The sequence below is a fragment of the Eimeria maxima genome, genomic scaffold (genome assembly GCF_000499605.1).
Source record: "Eimeria maxima Weybridge genomic scaffold, Emw_scaff25, whole genome shotgun sequence".
In the NCBI taxonomy this organism is placed as follows: Eukaryota; Apicomplexa; class Conoidasida; order Eucoccidiorida; family Eimeriidae; genus Eimeria; species Eimeria maxima.
In genome coordinates this window covers 1-23173 of record NW_013565349.1, presented here as the reverse complement: position 1 = coordinate 23173, position 23173 = coordinate 1, and the positions used below count along the sequence as shown (strand labels likewise).

Sequence of the window (23173 nt, the reverse complement as noted above, 5' to 3'; positions counted from 1 at the left end):
TGCTTCTCACTCTCTCCCTACACGTGTAGAGCAGAGGGGAGAAGACGCCATGGTGTTACGCTGGCTCGTGCCAGCACACACAATGCACTGTGCCACATGCCTGCTAGGGCGGAGTCAAGCCAGCTTTGCGCCTGCACAGCCCTGCAGTATAAACTGCGTTATCAAACGGTCAGCTGACGGAGGAGATCGGCCTCCGCGAACAACCAGACTACAAATTGAGAGGAAGCCCCGCCAACTGTCAGTCCTCATGCGCCCCCCGCTCCGTGGGTACGAGCTGGAAGGGGAAAAGTGGAAGCAGTGTCACACTGATTCACTGCCCATCTTCAACTGCCTCTTCCGCAAAAACATAGTCAGCAGGCAGTAGCCCTTTATTCCGAGAAGCAGCAACCATATAGCAAATCTTCTGCTGGGCATTCGGTACGTCCAACTCGATCTGATTCAAGGACAAGCGCAACACGCATATCAGTGCAACATTCCATGTCAAATGGTGCGTCTCAAGGCCTCCAGCGAGACATCTTATATAACATCTGCATCATGATGTGCTGAAAAATGACGTACGTCGGGGAGGAGGTCCTTGATTTGTGCCAGGCCTTGGATGATACATTCCTGGTCAAGCTCGCCTAGAGCACGTAATTGCTCGAGCAGCCCCACTACAGCTTTTGCTGCCTGCTCTGGGTCCTTCGATCGCTCCATTGAAAAAATATAGGCCTTGCGGACAACCTCTGAATCCTGCGGTAATTACAAGACGACCTACTGACACCCTCCCCTCGCCGGACAATCTCCCCTTGTCTAAATAAGATACAAGACTCGCTATCTAGGCATGAACTCCGAACTAAAGGCTGCCTGTTGCTGGCGGATCGCCACATACCTGGTCTGGCGCTAGGTTCATATCTATGATTGCCTTTGCGGCTTCGGCGGCATCGAGCGTATCGAGATACTTGCGGATGCATGCTTTCAGTTCATGCTTGAAAATACGCGCTTCCCTCATGGTTGGGTCGGTTCCTGTCCATATCTGAACTCAAATAACAAGCAGACGGATGGGAATGCGTAGGCAAAAGCAGTGCAATGCACTGCTTTTTCAGAGAAGTGGATTTGTTCCCGTGCAGTGCACGGTTACGAACCCAAAGTTCACCTATTTCTATAAAATGATAGCTTGAGATGTGTGCTTCAGATACCTTTCTAAAGCGTTCACTCGCGGCCTTCCCTGGTTGCTCGCAAAGCCACTTTTGTGCCCTCTTTAGGACTTGCATGCCTCCACTCCCCCCGAAGTGAAGCCTATAACGGTCCCCCAAGAACGCTGGAGGCAACAGTTCGTCCACAACGGCCCGTGCCTGCAGGCAAGGAAAACACCGCTTGAATGATAAAACAGAAACAGAACACAAACTCCACGTCTCATCCGAGTTAAACGTTCTGCCTTGATCTTTTCACGAGGAAACATATACACGTGGGAGGACTTCACCAAACCCCAACATTTATGGGGGGCGATATCAACAAATAGCTACAGGGTACAATCTATGAACCCTTACCAAACTCTTTGTCAGGAAGTCATGTGCCTGGGGGACGTCCAATGCAAGGTCATCAACTGCTCCAACCAGACGAGAGAATCCCACCTGCAAGTCGTCAGGCTTCAATGTCTTCCCGTAAAGCCGGTCCAAAATGTTGCTAGCGAGCTCTCTGTCCCTGCCAAGCATAGCAAACGCCATCGTGTGCACCCCGACACGCATAACAACGACTGATCAACGTCCCTCCAAAATGGTTCAACGACGCAAGCATGCAAAATCGTGCACCTTTGAAGAATGTACACCTAAATGATAAGGTGAGGACAGTACAAGCTCCCGTGGCGGGCGACAAGAAACGCAAGATCCACTGCAAGATCCCTTGCTGCCGGGTATGCGACACTAAACTGCTGCGAAATTTGAAATTTCCACGATTCCCTGTGAAAACGCTACGAGGAGTGCAGAGCAGCATCCCTACCTAGAACCCCTAGAATAAGAAGCCACAACGAGCTTCGCAACAAATTCATGCTGGCAAAGTGGTTTGTCCTGAGCCTGAAGGAAAAGCTCCGCCTCCTGCACGCCTTCACTTTCGAAAACGTCCTCCAAGAATTCAGAAAGGGCAGCTTTAAATTCTTGCATCCTGTGGAAATGCGCACCCGCGGGGAAATGCAAAGGCAACTGCCGTTTTTGTCTTCACGTAAATATGATACGCCACCATGGTACATAAATGGCCTGTTCCTGTATAGTAACACTTACTGGCGCACGGCAGCCTGCACGACGATGTTGCTTGCTACAACAGCCGGGTCGAGCTTTGAAACAAATGAGGTGGGCAAACGGCTGAGAACATCGGCGCCGATGCAGTTGTCAAGCAAAGCGCATTCTATGAAGGCAAACAATCGGCTAGCCACGTCCGGCACGTCCTGGACGCAGCATACACACGGAGCATCGGTTAATGTTGACTTCGAACGAAAGCATGCATGATAGGTAGCTGGGTACGCGTTTTCAGGATTGTCTGCGCTCCTCCCAGTGGAGGCAGCAATGAGTCCAAACATATTCGCGAATACAACACAAAAAGACCCATGCGCACCGTCCCATATGGAAAAGCGCGCAAGTACGTCCTCCCTTCACAAACGGGCATTGCACTAATACTTCCAGCCTACAAGTTCAATGTCATCTGCACTCTGCACAAGCTTTTCGAATGCCCTGCAGAGCTGCTGCCTCGTAAGAAGACCCTTATCAGCAAGAAGTGCAAATTCTGCGCTCATTCGCCGTTGGTCTTCTGTGCTCCTATCAAGGGAGGCGCGAACAGCGTAAACGACAAAAGCGTCGTGATAACATCGACAGTCTAGGGCTTGAAGCCGGGCGGCTAGGTCGACCGAATCCGCACAGGCAAAGAAAGCTGCGCATAAGAGAGCAAACGGCCCCACGCAGGCAATCAAACCCGCTTGTTTATCTGGCTTCTATGAAATCAATACTTCTTCCGCTCATTCCTGACTATCTATCTACATGCGTGTACAAGTAATAAATACCACAAACGCTCGGTGTTCGCAAATCAACAAGAGGCCGCGCTGCACCTTTTCTCACCTTTGAGCGTCTCATCAACGGCAGCGCGGAACTCCTCCGCTGTCTTAGGTGGACGTACAAGTGCACCAGGCTCTCGTGACACAGAAAAGCAGCTCTGGTTGTTTATCGTGGAGCGATAGTCGCACGCCGCTACTTCAATTACTTGGTAGAAGCAGTTGTCGTCCTGTAGTGCACGCCAAGAACATCAACGGTGTGAGGACTCAAGAACCAAAACTCGCCGTAAAGGTCATTTGTCTCGCTACGAGTTTTCTTAAGATGCCCCTTCCCAGCTACACCTTGTAACATTGAAGTGCGCTTCATAGCTTACTTCTGTTTCGCTGTCGTACATCGGGTCGTTCGTGTCCATGGGGACAGGCTTGCACTCCAGCTGGTCGCGAATCATATCCCCTTTCCGGTTCAGCAGCTTGTCCGCCATCTTGACAAAGCAGGATCAAGCTAAACCTTTTTTCTTTGTCCCTGCTGCAATTGCTGCCTCTTTTGGGGCTGGAAACGCAACAGCGGGCGGTCGCCCCGAATGCACGGTCACGGTTGCTCGGCTAAGGAAGGACCGAAGTAGTTAGTTACCGGGAGATGAAGATGGAGTTCGTAAGAATACTTTCTACGTCCTCCACTCCTCGTCAACCACATAAAAACAGAGTTGTTGTAGTGGTGGGGTTTTATGCCTTTCACAGCGATGAGGTCAACCGCTGCAGGGGAGTTCACTGCTCAAGAGAGGGGCCAGCACAGATTAGACAGCATCCGTTATATTCTCCTCCCTCCCCTACACGCTATATTCACGTACCCCAAGCCTGTGCTTCCAGCACAGCTGGAACTCGCTTGCTGGTCGCCAATCTCCTGGTGGTCCTGACCCCAACTGGCCTGCCACGCCCCCTTCTGAAGATCGGCCTACTATTCGGCTCTCCTGTGTTTCCTAGGCAGCAAAACACCTGCAATTTCCGACAGCGCTATAGGAAACGAGGGAAAAGAAATCGAACGAATTGTGTAATCGGTTCATGCGCACAGCGCTGCATGCCATGGAGGCAGTCAGGAAGCGACAGGGAGCAAGGTGAGGACGAGCGGCCGCGGTCTTTTCGTATGAGGAGTCCAAATGCTTTGCAGCTTAAAAGGCAAAAACGACTCAACGTACGAGAACGGCAACGAGGCCGTGGCTCTCACCCCACGCCCCCAAGCCCCAGCCACTATTTCTTGGCTACCTCTGCGCAAACACCGGAATGGAATGCTAAACGTAGCAGGCCCTACATCGGGCAATAAAATACAGGATGAGTAAATAACAGGGGAGTTTTTAGTTGAGACCATTACGGAATGTAGGCAAACACAGAAATTCTGGGCCTTTTGCAGCAGTCTACTGACACACGTAGTGGCTTATCGCCGGCCCACGTGAACATTTACTACAGTGCTACACCCGAGAGACTAGACTTACATGTTCGGGCCCATTTTTGACATGTGTTGACTATGATACACCGAACTCGAGCCGACGTGTGCTTCTGTGCCTTGTTAGCTTGCACCTTGAGAAAGTTAACCATACTATTTGCGCTTGCGCAATGATTGCGGGTGGCGCCGGAGGGATATTATAGTCGGTATTTTGTGTGTACCAGCCCAAATAAGAGCAGAGTAGGTTCGGGGGTGTCGCACCGTGTTTTTGTGGGAGCAATGCAAGAGCCATGCTCTAGCAATGGCTGAAGCTGGCACACCAGCATTAGATCAGCCCCAGTTGGCAGCTTGCACGCATGCCATTGTCTTCGAAGATTGCGTAAATTGTTAGCGCATGCAGTAGATATGGCTCGGTTGCGCTTGCTTGTGTGGTTGTTCTGAACCTGTAGTTGCAGGAGGGTGCGCTGCAATGCATATCAAGCTGCCTCAACCGGTTATCTCGGGAGGTGAGCCAGCTACTCTAAGGGACTCTTTCCAGAAACATTTTGCTTCCCTTTCAGCTCGCAGCTGCCACTGGATAAGTGGCAGGGATTACTTTGAAACCCATATAACCCTAGTGGTTCCGACCGTGAATCACTGTTGATCTTTTTACAGAGAACAATGCGGTCAAGTCACATTGCTTTTGTGCCGGATGGCAAGTCGTCCATGTGGGCCTTGCATTAGTAGGCGGGAGGTGGTGGTAGGGAGGAGGGTGGGAGCAGGCGCTTCACCAGGTGAAGGCATACCTATTTAGTCAATTGTGCCAAATTGCAGCCAACTGCGCAGTCCTTCCTCTCCGTCAGTTTGCCCATTTCCACTGAAGACGAATGGTTAACTACTCGTAACGCCTGGCCCACAATGATCCTCTGGCGGTAAACTCATTGGATTCTACTGAGTGTTGAGGGTGTTGAACTTGTGCAGATCCCTGCTTCAGCAATTGTTGGAACTATAGGATGAAAATTCGGCTCAGCACCTTCCCGAGAGTACGAGCAATCAATTTAACGCTTGGCTCACCAGCCTGAGCATTGCTTAGTTGCTAGAACAGGCACACACTGGAGCCCGGACTATACGGGCTGCTTAACGCAGGGGTCTCTAGGTCTCGCAGAAACGTAAAGTCATGTGCCTTTTCATGGATCGCTCACAACCTTGACCACAACGTCCCGTCCAATGCCACAGAACATAACGCCGACGCTTCCAAAAAAACCATGTGCAAATATGCATATCCACGCTTCCATTTCTCTGGTGGGCGTGGCCTGGCACGACTGTCTGCTTCTGTGTATCCGTTTCATATGGTCCACTGTTCACTGCCTACAGACAAAATCTGCAAGTAGAGATCCTTTCAGAACGCATCCACGGGGAACCCAAACATTCGATTCGGATTGAAACTGTCCTTTCTCAGGGCAACACGTAGCCGCAGCCTCAAGTAAGCTACCACTCACAATTATGCACAGGGAGCGAGTTATCCACGCGAAAACACGCTATTCACCGCGCCGTTTACCAGCGTGAACCGTGCCGTGCACGTTTGGTGTTTCAGGCCAGCCACTCGACCGCTCTTTTGCCTGGGATGCGCGCAGCCACAGGTGCATTAGCACCATACCCCCGATGCTCCAGACAGAACAAACCAGCGCAAAGGAGGTTCTCTTCGAAGTATTTAGGGACATGACCCGTTGGGACGCTAGGCATTCCATCCTCAGCCTGCGGCGTAGATAGGCTGCAGTCTTAAAGTTTTCTACGTCGGCGTCCCACTCTGGTTTGCTACACTCTTGGCTGCAGGTTCAATGCCCAAACATAGCCAAGCATAGTCATCTGCGGACAAGCACATTTGAACTGTGTGCCCTCGGAATGAACAGGGGAGATAGCTGTTGGGACCATGTGCTGCAGAAGCGCAGTTTCTTTCGTGCATCACTGCAACGGAACCTCTATTTGCTGGCGTGAATAAGGTCTCTCGAGCGCAGACCAAAAGACTTAGCAAAATCGTTGGAATTCAGGTTGTCATGCAATGGGCATCTACGAGCGCAGCCTTCTCAGCACCGTCATGAGTTCCGTCAGCGTTGAAAACTACGGGTGACCCCAAACCTCTTGTGTTGTCCTCAAGAGCACAGGACTGGAACACTGAATTTTAATGGAAGGGAAGTGCAAGGGGACCGTTGAGGACCTCCTTTGGGCCTAAACAGGAAACGTGAAGAGTGGAAGTGGCAATAGCCGCCTACACTTAGGTAGCCATTCGGGTTGGAGAGCTGCCGTGAAGCCACCCTACAAGTCTCTATTTCCTTATCTGCAAAAGTCATTGGAGCTCTTGTGAAGGAAGGAAGTGCATTCATGAGTTGCAGCACCTCGTGTAGCTGCTCAGCACCAAATTCTGCAACACCTGCCATGAGGCAGCCCAAGACGCCAGCACAATCAAGCTCCATTTCATTGCGCCCACGAAGAATACACACAGCTGTTAAACACTTACTTGGATTTCATTCGGTTGGAGAGACTTGAATAAGGATGCATCAACTAATCTTTTGAAGCCCTGCTACACACTGCAGTGCCCGAAAGAAGCGAGGGAAAGTGAAGATTGTGTGCAACTAGTCGCACGAGCACAATGATAAAATCTACAGCATAAAACCGTATGTACATAACGGCTAAGGCATCTGGATGATCCTGAAGTGCTAGTTTTTTTCTTCCCAAGTTCTGAGCACGCCACACCACTGTCCAGCAGCTAGGAAAATGCTTGGCGATGCAGCTCATTCAGATTGAAAGGCAATCCTTACTAGCACTCCTTTTCTACCCAACACAGATATATTGGTTTGTTAGTATATTTTTAAATGTCTTGCGGATTAACTATCCCTTCTAAAGAGGGCGATTCGCTCACATTGTTGGAACCACCTTCTACAGGCACTCGCCCGTGCCGTCACCACTGGTGTGTATGGTGCGTTTCCCAACTTGAACTGCTGCATGAGAATGAAAAGGCACTTTAAATAAGGTTGTTTTACAGAGTGGCTTTTGTATGCCTGCGCCTTAAATCCCGTGTACCTCCATGCCCGCCCACTCCACCGACCCTGGAATCCCCAATGCAGTTGGTGTAGTGAACAGCGTGCCCAGCTGCTAAGTAGTCAAGTAGTTCAAGTAGTTCAACCTGGTGCACACTCAGCACCTATAAGCTAGACTCAGCTAATCTCTGCTAATACCACTTGAATAAGGAAATAATCACTCTTAAAACATATTCGAGTCCATATTACCCAGGAAAAACCCAGATTAATAGAACTGACCGGCTCCCCCTCCGGAGAGGGTCGGAGCCAAGGCAACCTGCGTTCTCCTCACGGTCCGCCCTGGGTCTCGTGTAGGCGGACGTGCACTCTTAACTAATTGGACCTATTTTCTATCTAAAGAGTTCCAATATATAAGTATTTATATTTCTCATTGTTCCCTTTGGTGAAACTTGACATTTAAGGTAACCACATGAGCTCTATTGTAGTGTGCGTGCACTACAATTTCCCCCCTTCAACGAACTGAAACTGCCTCCCCGTATAAGTGTCTCCCTTCTACTAGCTTTTATTAGTAGACCTAATGACTGGATTCCCTAACCCGGTGGTTGTACTTATTTGTGCGCAACTACTTAGTACGCATGCCTAAAGTGTGGTATCATACAACTGCGGGAGTGTCTATGCTATCCTACACTAAACTACTAACTATAAGGATGTCACCCTAACGCAGAACTGATGCTCTATCACCCCTCCCCCTTTCACAACACGAAATACTAACAGCACCCCAGACAGCGCGTATGCACGAATCGAAACGGGCACAAGGACTGTGTGACTCTCAGGGCACTTGGACGGTGGCCCTGCTGGGGTCTTCTGGCGCAGTCCCGTAGTGTGGCCCCCCTTTTCCGTTTCTGCATATGACACAGCAACCGTCAGCTTACCCAACCTCTAATTTACGTGGGTCCACAACTGATCTTACTGAAGATACCACTCCACTCTTTGACAGGTCGAAGGAACAAGGCTGAACACAGCTTTACAGGGTGCAAGCCCCTTCAAGAATTCTCCCGTGGAACGCTCTCGTCCACCCCACATCGTCGAACTCATGACGACCCAATTATTGCTCACCTGCTCGCCAGTGACCTCCATAAGCATCACTCCTCTGAAGGTCGGCGCGCCTCTATTTGTAAACGATCAACTTTCTCCTGACTAATGAAAATCTCAGATTTCTCCGAATCCACGAACGCCTTGCATTGGCTCCCAGCCACATCTACCCTCAGAAATGCGGTAGTGCCCACACTGCACCATACTCCGCACCTATCAAACTCTGCGGTCTCACCAGCCTCTCGCCACCATGGCGTCTTTACACACACGTGAATCGGGTTAGCAGGCCCTCTCGCCCCTTCTGTGTCCCTTTACAAGAGCATGTGTTCTGTTTGCTGCGTCTCTTCGACTTGGTCCCTAATGGACTCTACACCAGGCTGCACCCTTGTCTTCTGTGGGGCCTCCTCAGAGTCTGAAGCCTCTTCCATACTGATCTGCCCTCACGTATCATCATCTCTACTTGCTGTGTCTCGTTCCCCACCCAATGGGGACTGCAATGGCATTAGGTTTGGTTGCTACCTTTTAGAGGACCCGTGTACGCTCCTATGCATAACGTACGTCGGGTCTCAACTGCCGTACTTGTCTACTGACGAATTCCCCTCCGTTACCTTCTCCACTCTCCGTTTCGCGTGCGACAGCTCACGCCGCCTCTGCTGCCTTCTGTTCAACCTGTCGTCTGCAGATATTATCCTTGTGTTAAACCTGTTCCGCGGCTCCTCTAAACGAGGAGCGGGCGAACAGGTTTAACACACTCAGCACCTATAAGCTAGACTCAGCTAATCTCCCCTAATACCATTTGAATAAGGAAATAATCACTCTTAAAACATATTCGAGTTCATATTACCCAGGAAAAACCCAGATTAATGGAACTGACCGGCTCCCCCTCCGGAGAGGGTCGGAGCCAAGGCAACTGCGTTAGCCTCACGGTCCGCCCTGGGTCTCGTGTAGGCGGACGTGCACTCTTAACTAATTGGACCTATTTTCTATCTAAAGAGTTCCAATATATAAGTATTTATATTTCTCATTGTTCCCTTTGGTGAAACTAGACACTTAAGGATACCACATGTGCTCTATTGTAGGGCGCGTGCACTACAGCCGGTGCCTCACTCCCAAGGGATCCGCGTCTAATTCCTGCATGCCGCCATTACAGTTCGTGTCAATTGCCCTGATAAAGTAAGCAACCGCCACTTCGCTGGATATCCCGAGCGCATCGTAGTGCTTGGCACTTTTTTTCGCTGGGTGGCGTGTGTGTCTTAGGCGAATGAGCGGGGCCCCTATTATTGCAGGGGCCTCGTCTTCCAATCAAGATGGTGGATTCCCCCTTTGCGGAGGAGGATTTATCTGCAACACAACCAGCAACTACACCCGCTGCTCTTTCTGCGGGAGCACCCACGAGGGGGGATGCTGCTGTCTGTGTCCGTACAGCACTCGTCACAACGAGGGAGGACAACGTAATATCTCCATCTCCAGATCTTAGTCCTGCTTTGCAGGCATCCGTGGACATCGCCATAAGCAGTAGAGAAACGGAGGAAGGCGCGGGAACAGGCATTTACCCCTCGCTGTTACCCTTGCCATCCCTCGCTGTGACGAGCATGCGCAGATCATCAGCCCACAGTAGACCATCAGCATCCCCATTTCGTCTTACCAGCAAGAGCCTTCCGGATGAGGCAGAAAACCGAAGCAACAGACTTTCGAAAGAGTCAGCGTTCCCAGGTGCCAGCGAGAACATTGACCCCGTGCAACACCAAATGGAGCAGCAACAGCAACAAGAGGCAGATGCCTCACTGAAGAATGGGAGGTCCTCATTTGCAGCTTCGAGCGTGGACCGCTTGGCATCCTCGGGTTGTTCCAGTCCACTGCTAGAAGATATGATGTCTCCCGGGTCGCGCGAAACAGCACCTGTCACCGGTTCTTCAGGCGCAGAGCAGCGTGAAGAGGCGACTTCGGTGCGTGGACAATGCATTGATGCAACATGGCAAAGGCACGTGAGGTCCTGGTGTAGCACAACTAGCTCTTTGGAGTCCTCTATGTCGGACTTGAGACTGAGAGAGGAGACTCGACGTAACACCAGAAGAAACGCATCGCCTCTTAGCGCCAGGAATCTACGTGTCCAGTTGCAGGAGCGACAGCGACAACAGCAAGTCCTAAGGAAAAGCAGCAGCCCTCTGCGCCCTCAACGGACGGCAGCGATTTCATCTGACTCGGCTCCTGTTACTCCCTTGCGGTTCCATATAGCCCCCTGGCAGCAAAAACGAAAGGACCATGCGGATGGCCAGACGCCGCCGAGGTCCGAACATATAGGTGCAGTATCGGCTTCATGCATACAATCAGCAGCGTCCGCTGCTGCAGCCGCTGATGCGGTAGTAGCAACACCAATTACTGAGCGTCTTGGTGCAGGAAGCAGTCCCATGAGAAGCATCTTGAGATCAGCATCTGCCTCTGGGAGTGCGAACAGTCTTTCAGTTCGCCGTGTGGTCTTCACACCTGTCCCGAGGGCGCAAATCTTGGCTGATAGTGAAGGCAGGGAGCAACACTCTTGGCTCGGCGGGCAGCCTGCTGCCGACGAGGAAGCCTCCCCTGTGAGCTCTGGTATAGGACTGGAGCATTCAGAAGCGGGCGTCGCCGCACGTGTGGCTGACTGTAGCGAACTTCCATCAGAAATGAGTTCAAATTCCACCTCTATTCTCGAGAAGCAGCAGCAACAGAGTATGCTTGCGGCCCCTACTGAACCTCCGCGTCGCCCCTCTGAAGACCGCAGGCGGAGCTCGGCAAGTGAGTCTACCCAACAGCTGCAGCAGCAAAAAGAACAGCCACAGTTTACTGGGGGGTGCGACGAGGCTCAGCAGCAACCGCAACAGCACCGCTCGAGTGCCCAAGGAAGTACGGAAGCTGCGAAAGGGCTGCATGCGGCTGAAGGTTCCCAGGATGCAGAGGTTTTGGTTGCCGCAGATGCAGCAGCAACCACAACAATGCATACGGGAACGCAAGCAACGCGAGCGCCTACAGTCACGGAAGCCAGTACGTTAGTGGAGTCCATATCGGGGCTGGCCTTAGCCTCAACAACAGAAGCAACTTCAGACGTCGACTTAGTGTCTGAAAATACTGAGATAGCCGTTGCATTGCATAAATCCGGACCTGCAGTTGCTGCAGCCGAAGTTGTCACCGCTGCAACAGAGACGGCCGAAGTAGACAGCAAAGATGGCTCGGCAGCGGAGGAAAGGGAGGGTACTGCGTCACAGGGCTTGCAGGTCCCGACAGCGGCAGCAGCCCCAGCGTCAGAGAAGGAAGCAACAGGCGAGGCTCAGCACAAAAAAGGGCTGCCTGCAGCTGACAAGGGCGACGGCGATACTGACCCTGTAAGGGTCCGTAGCGGAGGCCTCAGCTACTGCAACTCTCCCACTCGTGTACTGGTGGTGAGCAGTGAAGGAGAGACCGAGTTGTTGCTTCAGTCAGCGCCTTGCCTTGTGGCTCCGGCCCTTAGTGAGCCCTTACGTGCAGATCCGACGCCTGTGCGGAAAGCTCCTGCCAGACCGCCATCTGGGGCTCAGGCACGCGCAGCAGCAGCAAGGGCCCGTGCATCGTGCGTCAATGCCCCTCCAGTTTGTGCTACTGCTGGCTTCGCAGCCGCTGCTGACGGCGATACAATGGGCGCCACACCAGCAACAATAGCTGAGGAGAAGGCGCCTCAACATGTAGGCGATGATGAAGTAAACAGTCATGAAGGAAATGCTGCAACTGCAAGATGCTTGCCACTGCAGCAACAGCAGCATGACGAGCATGCTCCACCGTGCACTTCCGATCAGCAGACTAGATTCCCCCCAGAGTCCGTCTTGGGGCGACGAGAAAACTTCGCTTGCACAGCGGAAGTGGAAACTCATAGGCCTGCAGAGGTCGATACTACTGCTGGCCTCGCGGCAGTTCAAACGGTTGCTGACGGGGGCTACTCGAGCCCGTATAGTAAAGGTGCCTCATGCGACCAGCTGTTGGAGCAGGCGCAACACCAGCAGCAGCAGAGCGTAAATGATGAAGCGGAACTTGAGTCTCGTGGCGCTTCTGAGACGTCCTCAACGCCAGTAACACCATTCGCAGGCCCTGACCCTCTAAGTGGGGATGCGCCTCTTTCTCCCAGGCTGGCAGTCCCGTCTGGCAGAGGCGGATCGAGAATCGTGAGCACTTCTGCCATGTCGTTCCTTCTCAGCGTCAGGCATCAACTTGAGGCGGAAGCAGCAGGTCAACAAGAACAACACTCAGGCCAGCAGCAAGAGCAGCGAAAGGACCAGGCGGAACAGGAGGAGACCGATTCACCCTCCCACGACTTGCGTGAACCGACCCTAAGCATGGAGGGCTGCGAAGCTAAGCAAGAGGGTTCGCAGGCGGAGCAACAGCAACAGCAGCAGTTGGAACAGCAGGAGCAGCAACAATTGGATGCTGGAGAGCCGCAGCGGCAACTAGATGAGGCAACAGTCAGTTCCTCTAGTATCCATGAGCAGCAGCGAGGAGTAGAAGGCGTGAGAACACCCGGCGTATTGAATGTCATAGCAGAGGTGCAGGGGGATGAAACACTTGCTGACGCTGCTGCTCCCGGTGTGGCAGTTGCTCCTTCGAGCAGCGGCTGCAACAGCGGCGTGCCAAGTGAGGCGCCACATTCTCAGGCGACTCCCTCCCAACAATCATGCAGGGATTCAGATTCTCGGAGTGCAGACTTAGAAAGCACAAGCAGCCGCAGTAGCAACAGCGTGTTATTGAGCGGCGGTAGAGCCGCTAACACCGAGGAGGGCAACAGTAACAACAGCAACATTCCGTGGCGCACACAATGGAAGGCGTTAGACGCTCTAACGAATAGGCTGCTGCAGGGCCTACCGAGGGCCCTCACTGTCATTGCTGGAGAAGACAGTGGCTCGCCTGTCGCAGCAAGGGAATCAGAACCGACAGTAGAAGTGGGGCCTTCTGCACCGGAGACAGGGGGGACAGAGGCTTCTGAACTATCTAGAGGGGCAGATCCAACTATTCCCCGTATTTCATGGATTGATTACAGGGAGGAGCGTTTGAGAGAAGTGAGCGGACCACGCCATAGCTGCAGATGCAAGTGGTGTAATGAAGAAGCTGGCATCACGTGGCAGATCCTTATTCCATCTGCATGGTTGCAGTATACTCGATGCCCCGGGGAACCCCAATTTTTCGTTACACAAGGCACGTGCGTCTGCGTTTTTACAGTTGCAGTTGTGCGAGAGAAAGCGTCATGAGATTGAAACGCAGCGCGAAGATATCGACAACGGCGCCATGCACGAAGAAGGCGACGAGCCTTCGGAGGTACAGCAGCTTCTAAAGCACCGGTTAATGCAGCGCGGTTTGGGGGTTGCTTCGACAGCAGCAGAGCAGCTGCTTATGCAGCCAGCCAGGACACGGAGGGATTGGAATGAGCTCTGTGAAAGGACAGAAGAGTCGCTCCAGCAGCAACTGCGCAACCACGTTGAGCCTCTAGCTCAACAGATGTCTCGGGACCTACAGGTATTAATCGCAACCGTTGGCATTCCTGCTGAACGCCAGCTAAACAGTTTCAAAACCGGCAATCAGGACAAGGAGTGGCGTACTGCGTATCTGCGCCTCATCTGTGATCGCAGCAAGTCGAGGAGGCGCTGGAGGCTGCAGCCATCAGGGCAGAGGGAGCAGCGGAGGCGAAGCGTCTTCGTCTTAGTAGGGAGTCGTGGGAATCGGGCTTTGTGTGAGTCATTTATCTGATTTGTTCGCCTTTGTTACTCCTCCTACGATTGTAACGGTGGGAGCCGCCGGGTTCATTTGCCCCGCCGCTGCTTCTTGTCAGAGGCACCGTGCAACGGAACTGCGCAATTTTCGGTGCTTTTCTGGTGCGATTGTGTCAGCTGTGGTCTGTGGCGATTCTTTCATTGTGCATGTCTAACGCTGTGCGTGGCTGGCCTTAGCGGGTTTTGGAAATTCACCTGTAGTGGTTTTACTGCATCTGTTTCTTTTTTCCGTAGCGCTCTGGCGGAAGAGCGCCACGTCGCGCTGCAGTCTGCCACCAGCAATGTCGACACTGCGGCGGCCTCTCTGGGCCGTTTGTTGGAACAGGAGACACAGGTGGGTTAATGTTTGCTTGGCAGGGTCTTTTCCGCTTGTGTTGGTACTGCGACCGGAAACATCCTTTTGGTCATCCGTTCGTTGCAGATGGCGGAAGAAATAGCGGCTATGAAGGCGGAGATCAGGGGCTTCGACAACACCAGTGACGACTTGCGGGTGGGCAAGAATTCTGACTCCGAAGCTTTTACTTATTTAGTCTGTATTCCTATGGTAACTACTGACCACCCCTTGTCCGCTACTCCTGCTTTCGTGAAGAGGCACGAGCTGTATTTTTTGCCACCCATTTATTTCATGTTGCTTACTTTGCAGCTTCTGGCGGATATCCGCCATAAGGAGAGCATTGTGAAGGCGTTTGAACGGCTTAGTGGCGTTCGCATACAACGAGTCAGCACTACAGGACTAGTAGCTGAGCTTGCTTGGCCGCGGTCCCTTCCTGCTGCAGTTGCTCTCCAAATACCGGTCGACAATTGTGCTACAGATATTATGTCGCCGCAAGCAACCAACAACAAGGTGTTTCATCGCCTCTATGGAGCAGCTGATTATCCTGCGGCGTCGACAAGAATCACGATTTCGTGGAGTAGAGAAGAGACGCAGCAAACGCAACTGCAGCGGCATGCACAGCCTGCTCCTGGGCCCTCGCTCAAGATAACAAGTGCGGCGTCTGCAGCGGCTGCACCTGAACCAGCTACTCCGATTCGACAGCGCGTGCAGATCATGAGGCCATGCCCCCCTCCAGGAGGCATTTCTACCGAGTCCGCAATTTGCACGCCATTGTTGGCGTCTCGTCGAGGAAAACCATACGGGGCGGATATAGCAACATCAGCTGGGGCTATGGGTATTGCTGCAGCGGATGCGCCATCAGCACGTACAGTTGGTGCTGTTTCACAATGGAATCAGCCACAGCATGCGTCAGCTGCAGCTGGAGAACCTCGTTTCTTGCCCATAACCAGCTGCAAGCTGCAGTCTCGCTTCCCTGTACTACGCGCTGTCGCAGCATCTGCTAATTCGGGCACCATTGGCGGTATGGTGAATTCCGAGGCTCTACCACCTCATCGACGATGGATGTTCAGCGTAGAGCAGCTCCGTTATTTTCTTTTGGGAGCTGTGCAACGGTCGCTTCAACAGATGCTGCTACAGGTAAGCCGCCCTTCATGTTCAATTCACTCACGGGTATAATGCCCAGTATCCTTCTGTCTTCTGGCCAAGGCCGAGGCGGTGCTACTGTTCTCTGGTTTTCCTCAGCAAGGACCTCGAAGCAGCGCAACCGACGGGCCTGGGGGTGCCCCTACAACGCAAGAGACGTTTTGTGCCACTTCCACAGCAGGAGTCGCTCCGGGATCTCATCTTGCCAACTTCGGGATAAGGGGGCTTAGTGGTAGCGGGGATTTGAGCAGTCAGTCTTCTACGGAGACAGACAGCAGAAGCAGTGGAGCAGAAGCTACAGAAGGCCGTCACCCGGCTATTGGGGCTCCTCCCTTCCCGGATTTGTCCACCGTCAGGGCCCTGCTGTTGCATGCACATGCAGCTGCTGGGAGGGTCGCGTTACTTCATGACCAGTTGCTCCTGCTCCTTCATGCCTTCACGAACGTCACCTCTGTCTGCTGTAAGTATACTTCGAGTACATGGTTGAAGTTGCTACAAAAGAAGTAGGCGTCAGTTGCAATCGCATTCGCGTGGGGCCAACTTGGGTGTGCTGTTCCCTGCTATTGCGGTGCGTCTTGTCAGTTGATGATCGGGGGGAGGATTCGTCTCTACCTCACTTAGTTTTTAAGACATTTTTAGCGCCATCTACCGACGACCTCCCAGTGCTTCAATTCTCTCTTACGGTGAGACGGCCATTTCTGGGCCACCACCGTCCAGGCCTATTCCATTGTGGGGAAGGATATGATTGCTACCTACGCTTCCCGTAAACATAACGATCTTCTCCAATTCGTGTCTGGAGAGCCTGAACAGCCCACAGCGTTTATGTGTGGCGAGATTGCCACTTCCGTCGACACAGCTGTGAAATGCGGCATTCTGACAACCAACCCTGCTAAAGTGCCTAGCTAGACTTTGCTACTTGTGTTGCGTGCGCGGAAAACGCAGATTGATCTAGGGGAGGCCCTCACACGTGGCTCTCTGTTGCTTGCGGTAGAGGCTGTTGAGATTAAGTGCCTTTCGGCGCTTGACGATATCTGCACAGACGGGCAGGAAGCATGCAAGGCCTTGCATAGCGCTTTCCAGTCGCGTCTCGAGGCCTTGTGGTAAGACACCCTGCTATGTTGTTGCGCATAGTTTTGCCTCCTGCTCTATAAGAATTAGCTGCATACTTTAGCTATATAGTATTGTGAAGCTTGGAGGATGTTTTGGCTTGTGGTCTGCAGGGATTCAGAGAAAGAAACGCTTTCTTCCGAAGGGTGCACAAAGGCGTTTTCTGACCAAGGGCTTGTCGAGTGCCTGTTCTCGGCATGCGATGAATGTGCGCGGATAATTCGTTCTTAGTGTATAGCTGCTGTTGTTGTACGTCGCAAGGTTAGGTAAACCATGCTATGGCATTGTGTTGCTTGAGGGGTTCGATTCCATGTCTTGCGTGCAGGTGGCTATTCCCGTGGTGTAGAAGACTGGCGATTGGAACGCTCTGGGACTCCATATCCTGAAGACGATTTCGCCTCCTTTGCTTCATGGGGGTCTGCAGAGGCCAGCGCTCTGGAACGGTGGACGACACTTCTAGAGGATGCTGGTCTTGTGCCACTTCTGCCTTAGTTTCCAGCTCCATATGGCTCTGCAAGCGTTCGAATGGCCATAGTTGACCCCCGTTGTTGCTGAAGTGCTGAGCTAGCCACGACCAGCGCACCACCAGCGGCGTAGGCAAGTCACACTGTTGAACAGTTTTTCCGCACGAATTTTTAATCCGTCATTTAAACGTATATCCGACGCAGGCTCCCGTAATTTGCCCACTTCCCAATCAGGGGTTGGGGAGGGAAGGCTACCCAAATTTGGGCACGAAGGAGAGACCGCAGGCTTGACCTTTTCTTGGCGCGTTCTCCTAGAGACCTTGCGTATGTCCAACGACGTTGGCGTTTCTTTAGTGCAAAGGCTTTAGCTAGTGGCGGGCTGAGGCTCCCACGGCGCGCGACTTCACCAAAGAAGTCACCCAGACGCAACCGCGTTAAGTCTCCTATGCAAAGGAGCCGACTCGTTGTGCGACAAATATACCATGAACTTGTTTCTAGGAACTTTTCATTTCCAGATTTTAGCAAATGCACCGAATCTGCGCTATCGTGTCGTTACGCGATGCAAAGCAAGGTTTACCCGACGCTGTAATCATTGAGTTTAAGTGAAGAGAATAAAACATGGTGAATAAATTATAGGAAACCAACCAAAACTGCCCAGCCATGCCAACAAAACGCCTTTGAAGCAAAGAGGCAACAGGAAATCAGAAGGCGACTTCCTTGCTAAGGCAAGTGGATCCAAGTGCAGCTGCAGCGTGAACACTACTAAGTAGGCAGGCACACTGCTGGTGGTCGGAAATCAATGACAGTCTGGCGAGCTTAACGGGCCAGAGTCCGTATGCATTTAAAATAGCAGCCTGCAATACGTCTCCATGCGTTTTCCACCGCGAAGGCCGTTTAGGCCTTTAGAGACTATCTTACTCAGCATACAGCGCCGGGAAGTTCATGTGCCAAATAAAGTGTATTTGGGGGGGCGAAACATACAAATCACAAAATTCAGTAGATACTGATTATCCCAGCATTAGCCACAATGGAGAGTAAAACGTTAGGCGCCCAGATAGCTTGCTCAGTATTTACCTGTCTTAATGTCATCCATATACATGCGGATATTTACACACGGACGTTTCATTGCAATCCACGGTTCTAGTTGTTGCAAGGCGGCATATGCCCGTGTTGCACAATTGCGGCCCTTCCATTCAGCTTTATTGGCTTTGTGGCCTTGCAGTAAAAGCTCCGATCTCACCTCTACTGATGCTACGGCTTTCGCTCTCCCGACTCGTCGGGGTGGGAGGCGGAACCCATATGTTCTTGGGGGGTTGCTTGTAGCTTCACATAGCGCAAGCTCACTTGGGCAACGTCCGAATGGCTCGTCCAAAAGGAGGGGCTACGGTCTATTAACTCATTTTTTGATAAAGCAGCATTAACAAAAAAATTTCTACAAGCGATTGACGCCTTGCTCGTTCAGAGAAGTTTCAGGTTTCCGGCACACGCTCCCATGGGGTGCCAAGACCACATTGTAGGTAGTAAAGGAGTGCTCTTGGTATTAGTGCCTGCGTCTGAGTGCCACCCTTATGAGGAAATGTTTTGCAAGCTGCTGACGATCGCAGTGCTGGAAGACAGCAGGTTTCATGCTCTCACTTACTGCTAAGCAGCTGATGAATAGAAGAAGCGTTTATTCGCTGCTTCACCAAGAAACCCAAATCACATATTTCCTGCTGAGTGTGAGAGAGGACCTCGTCAGGAGTGCATCCCACGGCAAATTTGTCTTCGCACAATTCACGCTAGCAGCGCAGTAAAGCAAGGTGCCTCATATGAATGATTTACGACAGAACAACAAACTTGAGCTGAACGCACATTCCAGTGCCACCAGCACTAAGGTGTGTGCATAGCTCGATGTGGCAAAGTGCTCAAGACAGAAGAGCGGGACACGTGTCCGGTGAGAGGGCAGGATCCCACTGATTGGAGAAATCTGGCAGTTGGCAGAGTGTGCGGCGTTCTCCAGGGTTGAAATTCGAGGCTAGCCAACATGGGTAGGAGCAGATGTGATTGTAACTAACGTAAATGGGACTAATTCTGTTGCGTGTCGAGACCCCAAGCTCCTCTGGTCCGAACGAGACAAGGCCAAGGAAATCCCCGTAGCCGTTCGTTGTGCTGGTGCCTTCAGGCCTTCCGCTGGCTCCGTTCCTTCTGGGAGAGTGGGTTGCTAGTCTTAGGAAGTTTTGGGGAAGGGTCAATGGACCCCTGGTACCTGGCCTGTCACATGCGGGCATCTCTTTGCAAGGCGTTCGGGGGATGGGATCTAGAGTGAATGCAACGTTTCGTCCGTTAACTCTCTTAGCCCAAGCAGCGGTGAATGCACTGTCCCCAGTACGTGGTGCCCCAAATATAACTGCATCAACTTTCGTGGGATAGTTCAAGGCAATGCCATAGGCCATAAGAGCTGCCACTGCGCCTCCTAGAGAGTACCCCGTTATTAAGATCCGGCTCAGGGGTGTCTCAGGCCTGTCTACTGAGGCAAGATATACCTGTAGAGCTGGCCATGCTGCACTAAAGATGTGAGAGAAGCCGGCAGCTGTCCGTCCTTCTCCTTCTTCCAACCAGTTAAACGCGTGCTCTGCCTGACCGTTCAAAATCCACTCTACTTGTGTCTTTGTGCCTCTGAATGCAATCAGAACTTCCGTTCCCCTTCGTCCAGCAACAGCCAAGACATTGGTTCTGTTTCCCACACCAGGGGAAAGAGCCTTCAAGACTAGCTCCGTTCGCCATCCTGGCAGAAGGTCCTGACCTTGCAGATGGGGCACTCCGTCAGGTAACACTTTGGGAGACCCTCGCTTCCGCGTTGCTTTTGCCTCATTATCTTTTAGTGAAATGCCTGCTGACGGGCTGGTGTGCGTGCTTTTCGGTCCTGTTGCTTGTTCCCTTCCTCCCGAGGACTGAGAAGGGCGGCTTTGGAGCGGCCACAAGGAAGAGGCAAGCGGTCCCGTTAGTGCCTCAGGAGATTGTGGCGGCTCCCCAGTTCCTGACTCCTCAGCAGCGGCGGCAGCATCAGGTACAGGCTTTACTGGCGTCCCTAAATTCCACAGAGTAGGGGATGGAATCTCTCTCTGGCCAGGAAGAGAGGAGCCTCCCCAAAGTGGAAAGGGCACTGGTGGTTGAGTTTGGATTTCCCCCTCATCTTGTTCTTTCTCTTCCCCGCTGTCTTGAGGTGCCTCTTCTGGTTGCGGCTGGCTTTGCGTTTGTTGCTGCAGGCGTCGCCCCCGCTCTTCACTTGCAGGTGGGCGCGTACTTGTAGTCGCTGGTACAGCGCTTCCTGGCGGTAGTTCACGACCGCAGTAGGCGAGTGCCCACATGTCATCCAGACGAGTAAGTGCTTGCCACAGTAACTGGTAGGTAGCCCCTTCCTCTCTGATAATGTCTTTGGGGATCTTCTTAGGAATGCCTCGTGTCCGATGCAGTAAACGCTTCAGCGGAAGAGAAAGGGTACTAGCTCCGCCTGGAGGCAACACTACGGGCGATAAGGGGGGCTTCCCGTGGGCTGTTTCTTCACTTATCGCCTGGCAAGGGTCGAACCAGGCAGTGCGGCAAAGGATACGTTCAGTAAATGCCCCCAGAAGCCAGCAGGAGAGTCTTCTATTCAAGGCAGATGTAGGAAGTGCTGCGCATGCCATGTCTCCTAAATTAACTCGAATGGGAGAGCCTTCAAGGGCATGCAGAATACTTCCCAAAAAGGAACCTCCAAGCTGAGGAGCTGTTCCATTCGACTCCACATAGTGTGGTTGCTCCTGAAGTCCCTCTAAGAGAGTTGATTGGACGCGTTGCGGCACGAAGACGGGCTGGCTTTGTGAGCCAGCCCGCTCCGTCAGGCGTGATTGGCGAGAGGGTGCAAACAACTGGTTAGACCACAAAGCGAGATTCGGTTGTACGGCTGCATTCCGAGCCTTGAACGCCGAGCCACCTTGCCACACAAACTGAGGGAACATGGGTGTTCGTGAAGCTACTTCTACTAGCATCGTTTGTTGGGAACGTTCTCTCGCTGAGCTATCGCGGAACAGTAATAGGGAATCCGCCTGCAGGAGCCGAGGAGCAGTAGATACCAATGGAGTAGAGGAATGTACGCGGTTCGTCACCACTTTCATGCTCTGCTGACCAAAGGCTGCTAGCAGGGGGAGAAGCTGGAGCTGCTGAAAGCGTCTGGCGACACTCATCAGGAAACTCTGGGATGGAAGCTCCTCTGTGCAGTCACGCACAGTCTCACCCGCCCCAACAACGATGGTAACTGTCATAGGCGAAAACTGTGGGATAGAGGTACTTTGACTTAGCTGCTGCTCAGGAGGCTCTGGTGCTGAGGAAACGGGGTCCTCTGGGACTGATCCACGCAAAGCTGCGCTTGATGGCAAATCACCAACGGAATCATCCACTGAGGTTGACGCGGAAGTTGACGAATTGCCTTGGTCAGCCTCATCAGCAGTAGGAGAAGACAGGGCGGGAACTTCTTGACGATTATCCAACGCCTCAGTATCAGGTTTGGGGGAGACAACATTGGGGACAGTGGAAATGGCCGCTGCAACAGCTTGGCCGGATGAAGCGGCATGAGGCTCGCTTACACTACTGGAAGACTCTATTTGATCTTGAGAGAGTGCTAAATTCAGGAAGGCGAACACGCAGATGATAAATGAAAGAAATCTGCCACAGTAGCGCACAAGCGGCCTTGGGCAGACCCGACAACCTCTGGAATCCCCGGGAGGCAGCATCCTATGTGAAGATTAGGCTGACTCATACATGGGGGATCCCTGAAGTGGCACCGAACCAGTGATAATTTTCACTGCCACAGCCGACTGGTCCTTTAGAGTGGCAACGGGAAACAAGGAGCCTGTTCAGGGTTGCGGCGCAAGGCGTGTGAACGCAGAGTTCTTGAGCATTCCGTTCCCATGAGACGAAATAACAAGAAACCTGGCTGATAAAAAGCAATTGAGTAAGCCAAAGCTGTGTTTTCAATGGCAACTCTCTGGATACGGAATGCGATACAGTTAAAACAATTATGGCTGGTCACCAGTCGTGTAACACACGGTGGCCGCGTGCCGTGGCTACGTAGTCACCTCTATAGGCCTGTAGGCCCCTGTATGAGCTAGATCTACAAAATGAGTGTCTAAACCCCTTAACTCTCAGTTATCCCCATGGAAAATCCCTGAATTTCGGAACTTCCGAAGGAAGGATCGTTCCAAATCGCCTTCCTTCAGTGAGTCTGTTCGTCCCCGCCAGGTGTGGGTTTCACCCTGCCGTCCATCCCGGCACCGGTTGCCGCGGTCGGACCGCAGGCAAGGCCCGACTCTTTCGGACTAACTCTGCTCCTAAATGTACCAATTTTATTCTAATTCACAAAACCTCTATCCTTAATTGAATACACAGAGCCAAACATGACCCAACTATGTCACTTACCTTCTATGCGCCAACGCGCACAGCTCTGCGACGGGGGGCTGCTACTCAGTCCCAGCACCAATCAACTGCTACAACTCTAATATGCTTCTAAACCTGCTAATATTATCGAATTCCATCTATAGCTAACTTAGGCAACCTCAGGTCTCTTATAGGCTGCTGTCCTCACTCTCTATCTTACACGCTGGGTACCGCAACTGTGGACCATGTAGTGCCTGTGCACTACACCTCCCCCCTTGCCGAATTTTTTCTCTGCTCCCGCGAACGAGAATACTCAGCCTTAGCTCCGCAAGCGCTCGCGGTTGAACTACTCCACCCCATCCGTTGGAAAACTGCTCTGTGCGTACTGTTTGCTACGGTGGGTCAACGGGCCGGG

At 52.4% G+C, this 23173-nt stretch overlaps 3 protein-coding genes across 3 annotated transcripts; 1 reads left to right on the top strand and 2 right to left on the bottom strand.

The window, feature by feature from the left end:
• Window positions 1-310: 310 nt before the first annotated feature.
• EMWEY_00004610 (MA3 domain protein, putative) lies at window positions 311-3495 on the bottom strand (the record flags this gene model as incomplete). The annotated part of the gene is made up of 10 exons (XM_013480900.1): window positions 311-433; window positions 559-729; window positions 869-1012; window positions 1176-1331; window positions 1527-1680; window positions 1975-2136; window positions 2253-2416; window positions 2657-2895; window positions 3081-3243; window positions 3388-3495. 10 exons carry the CDS (start codon window positions 3493-3495, stop codon window positions 311-313), a joined length of 1584 nt encoding a protein of 527 aa, XP_013336354.1.
• A 6369-nt stretch (window positions 3496-9864) lies between these two features.
• Window positions 9865-17395, top strand: EMWEY_00004600 (hypothetical protein, conserved; the record flags this gene model as incomplete). Its single annotated transcript, XM_013480899.1, has 11 exons — window positions 9865-13611; window positions 13772-14065; window positions 14179-14279; window positions 14554-14653; window positions 14741-14809; window positions 14963-15790; window positions 15896-16256; window positions 16379-16479; window positions 16739-16896; window positions 17017-17111; window positions 17229-17395. 11 exons carry the CDS (start codon window positions 9865-9867, stop codon window positions 17393-17395), a joined length of 6021 nt encoding a protein of 2006 aa, XP_013336353.1.
• A 1876-nt stretch (window positions 17396-19271) lies between these two features.
• EMWEY_00004590 (lipase domain-containing protein, putative) lies at window positions 19272-22115 on the bottom strand (the record flags this gene model as incomplete). Its single annotated transcript, XM_013480898.1, has 1 exon — window positions 19272-22115. The coding sequence occupies one exon, from the start codon at window positions 22113-22115 to the stop codon at window positions 19272-19274; it is 2844 nt and encodes a 947-aa protein (XP_013336352.1).
• Window positions 22116-23173: the final 1058 nt, after the last annotated feature.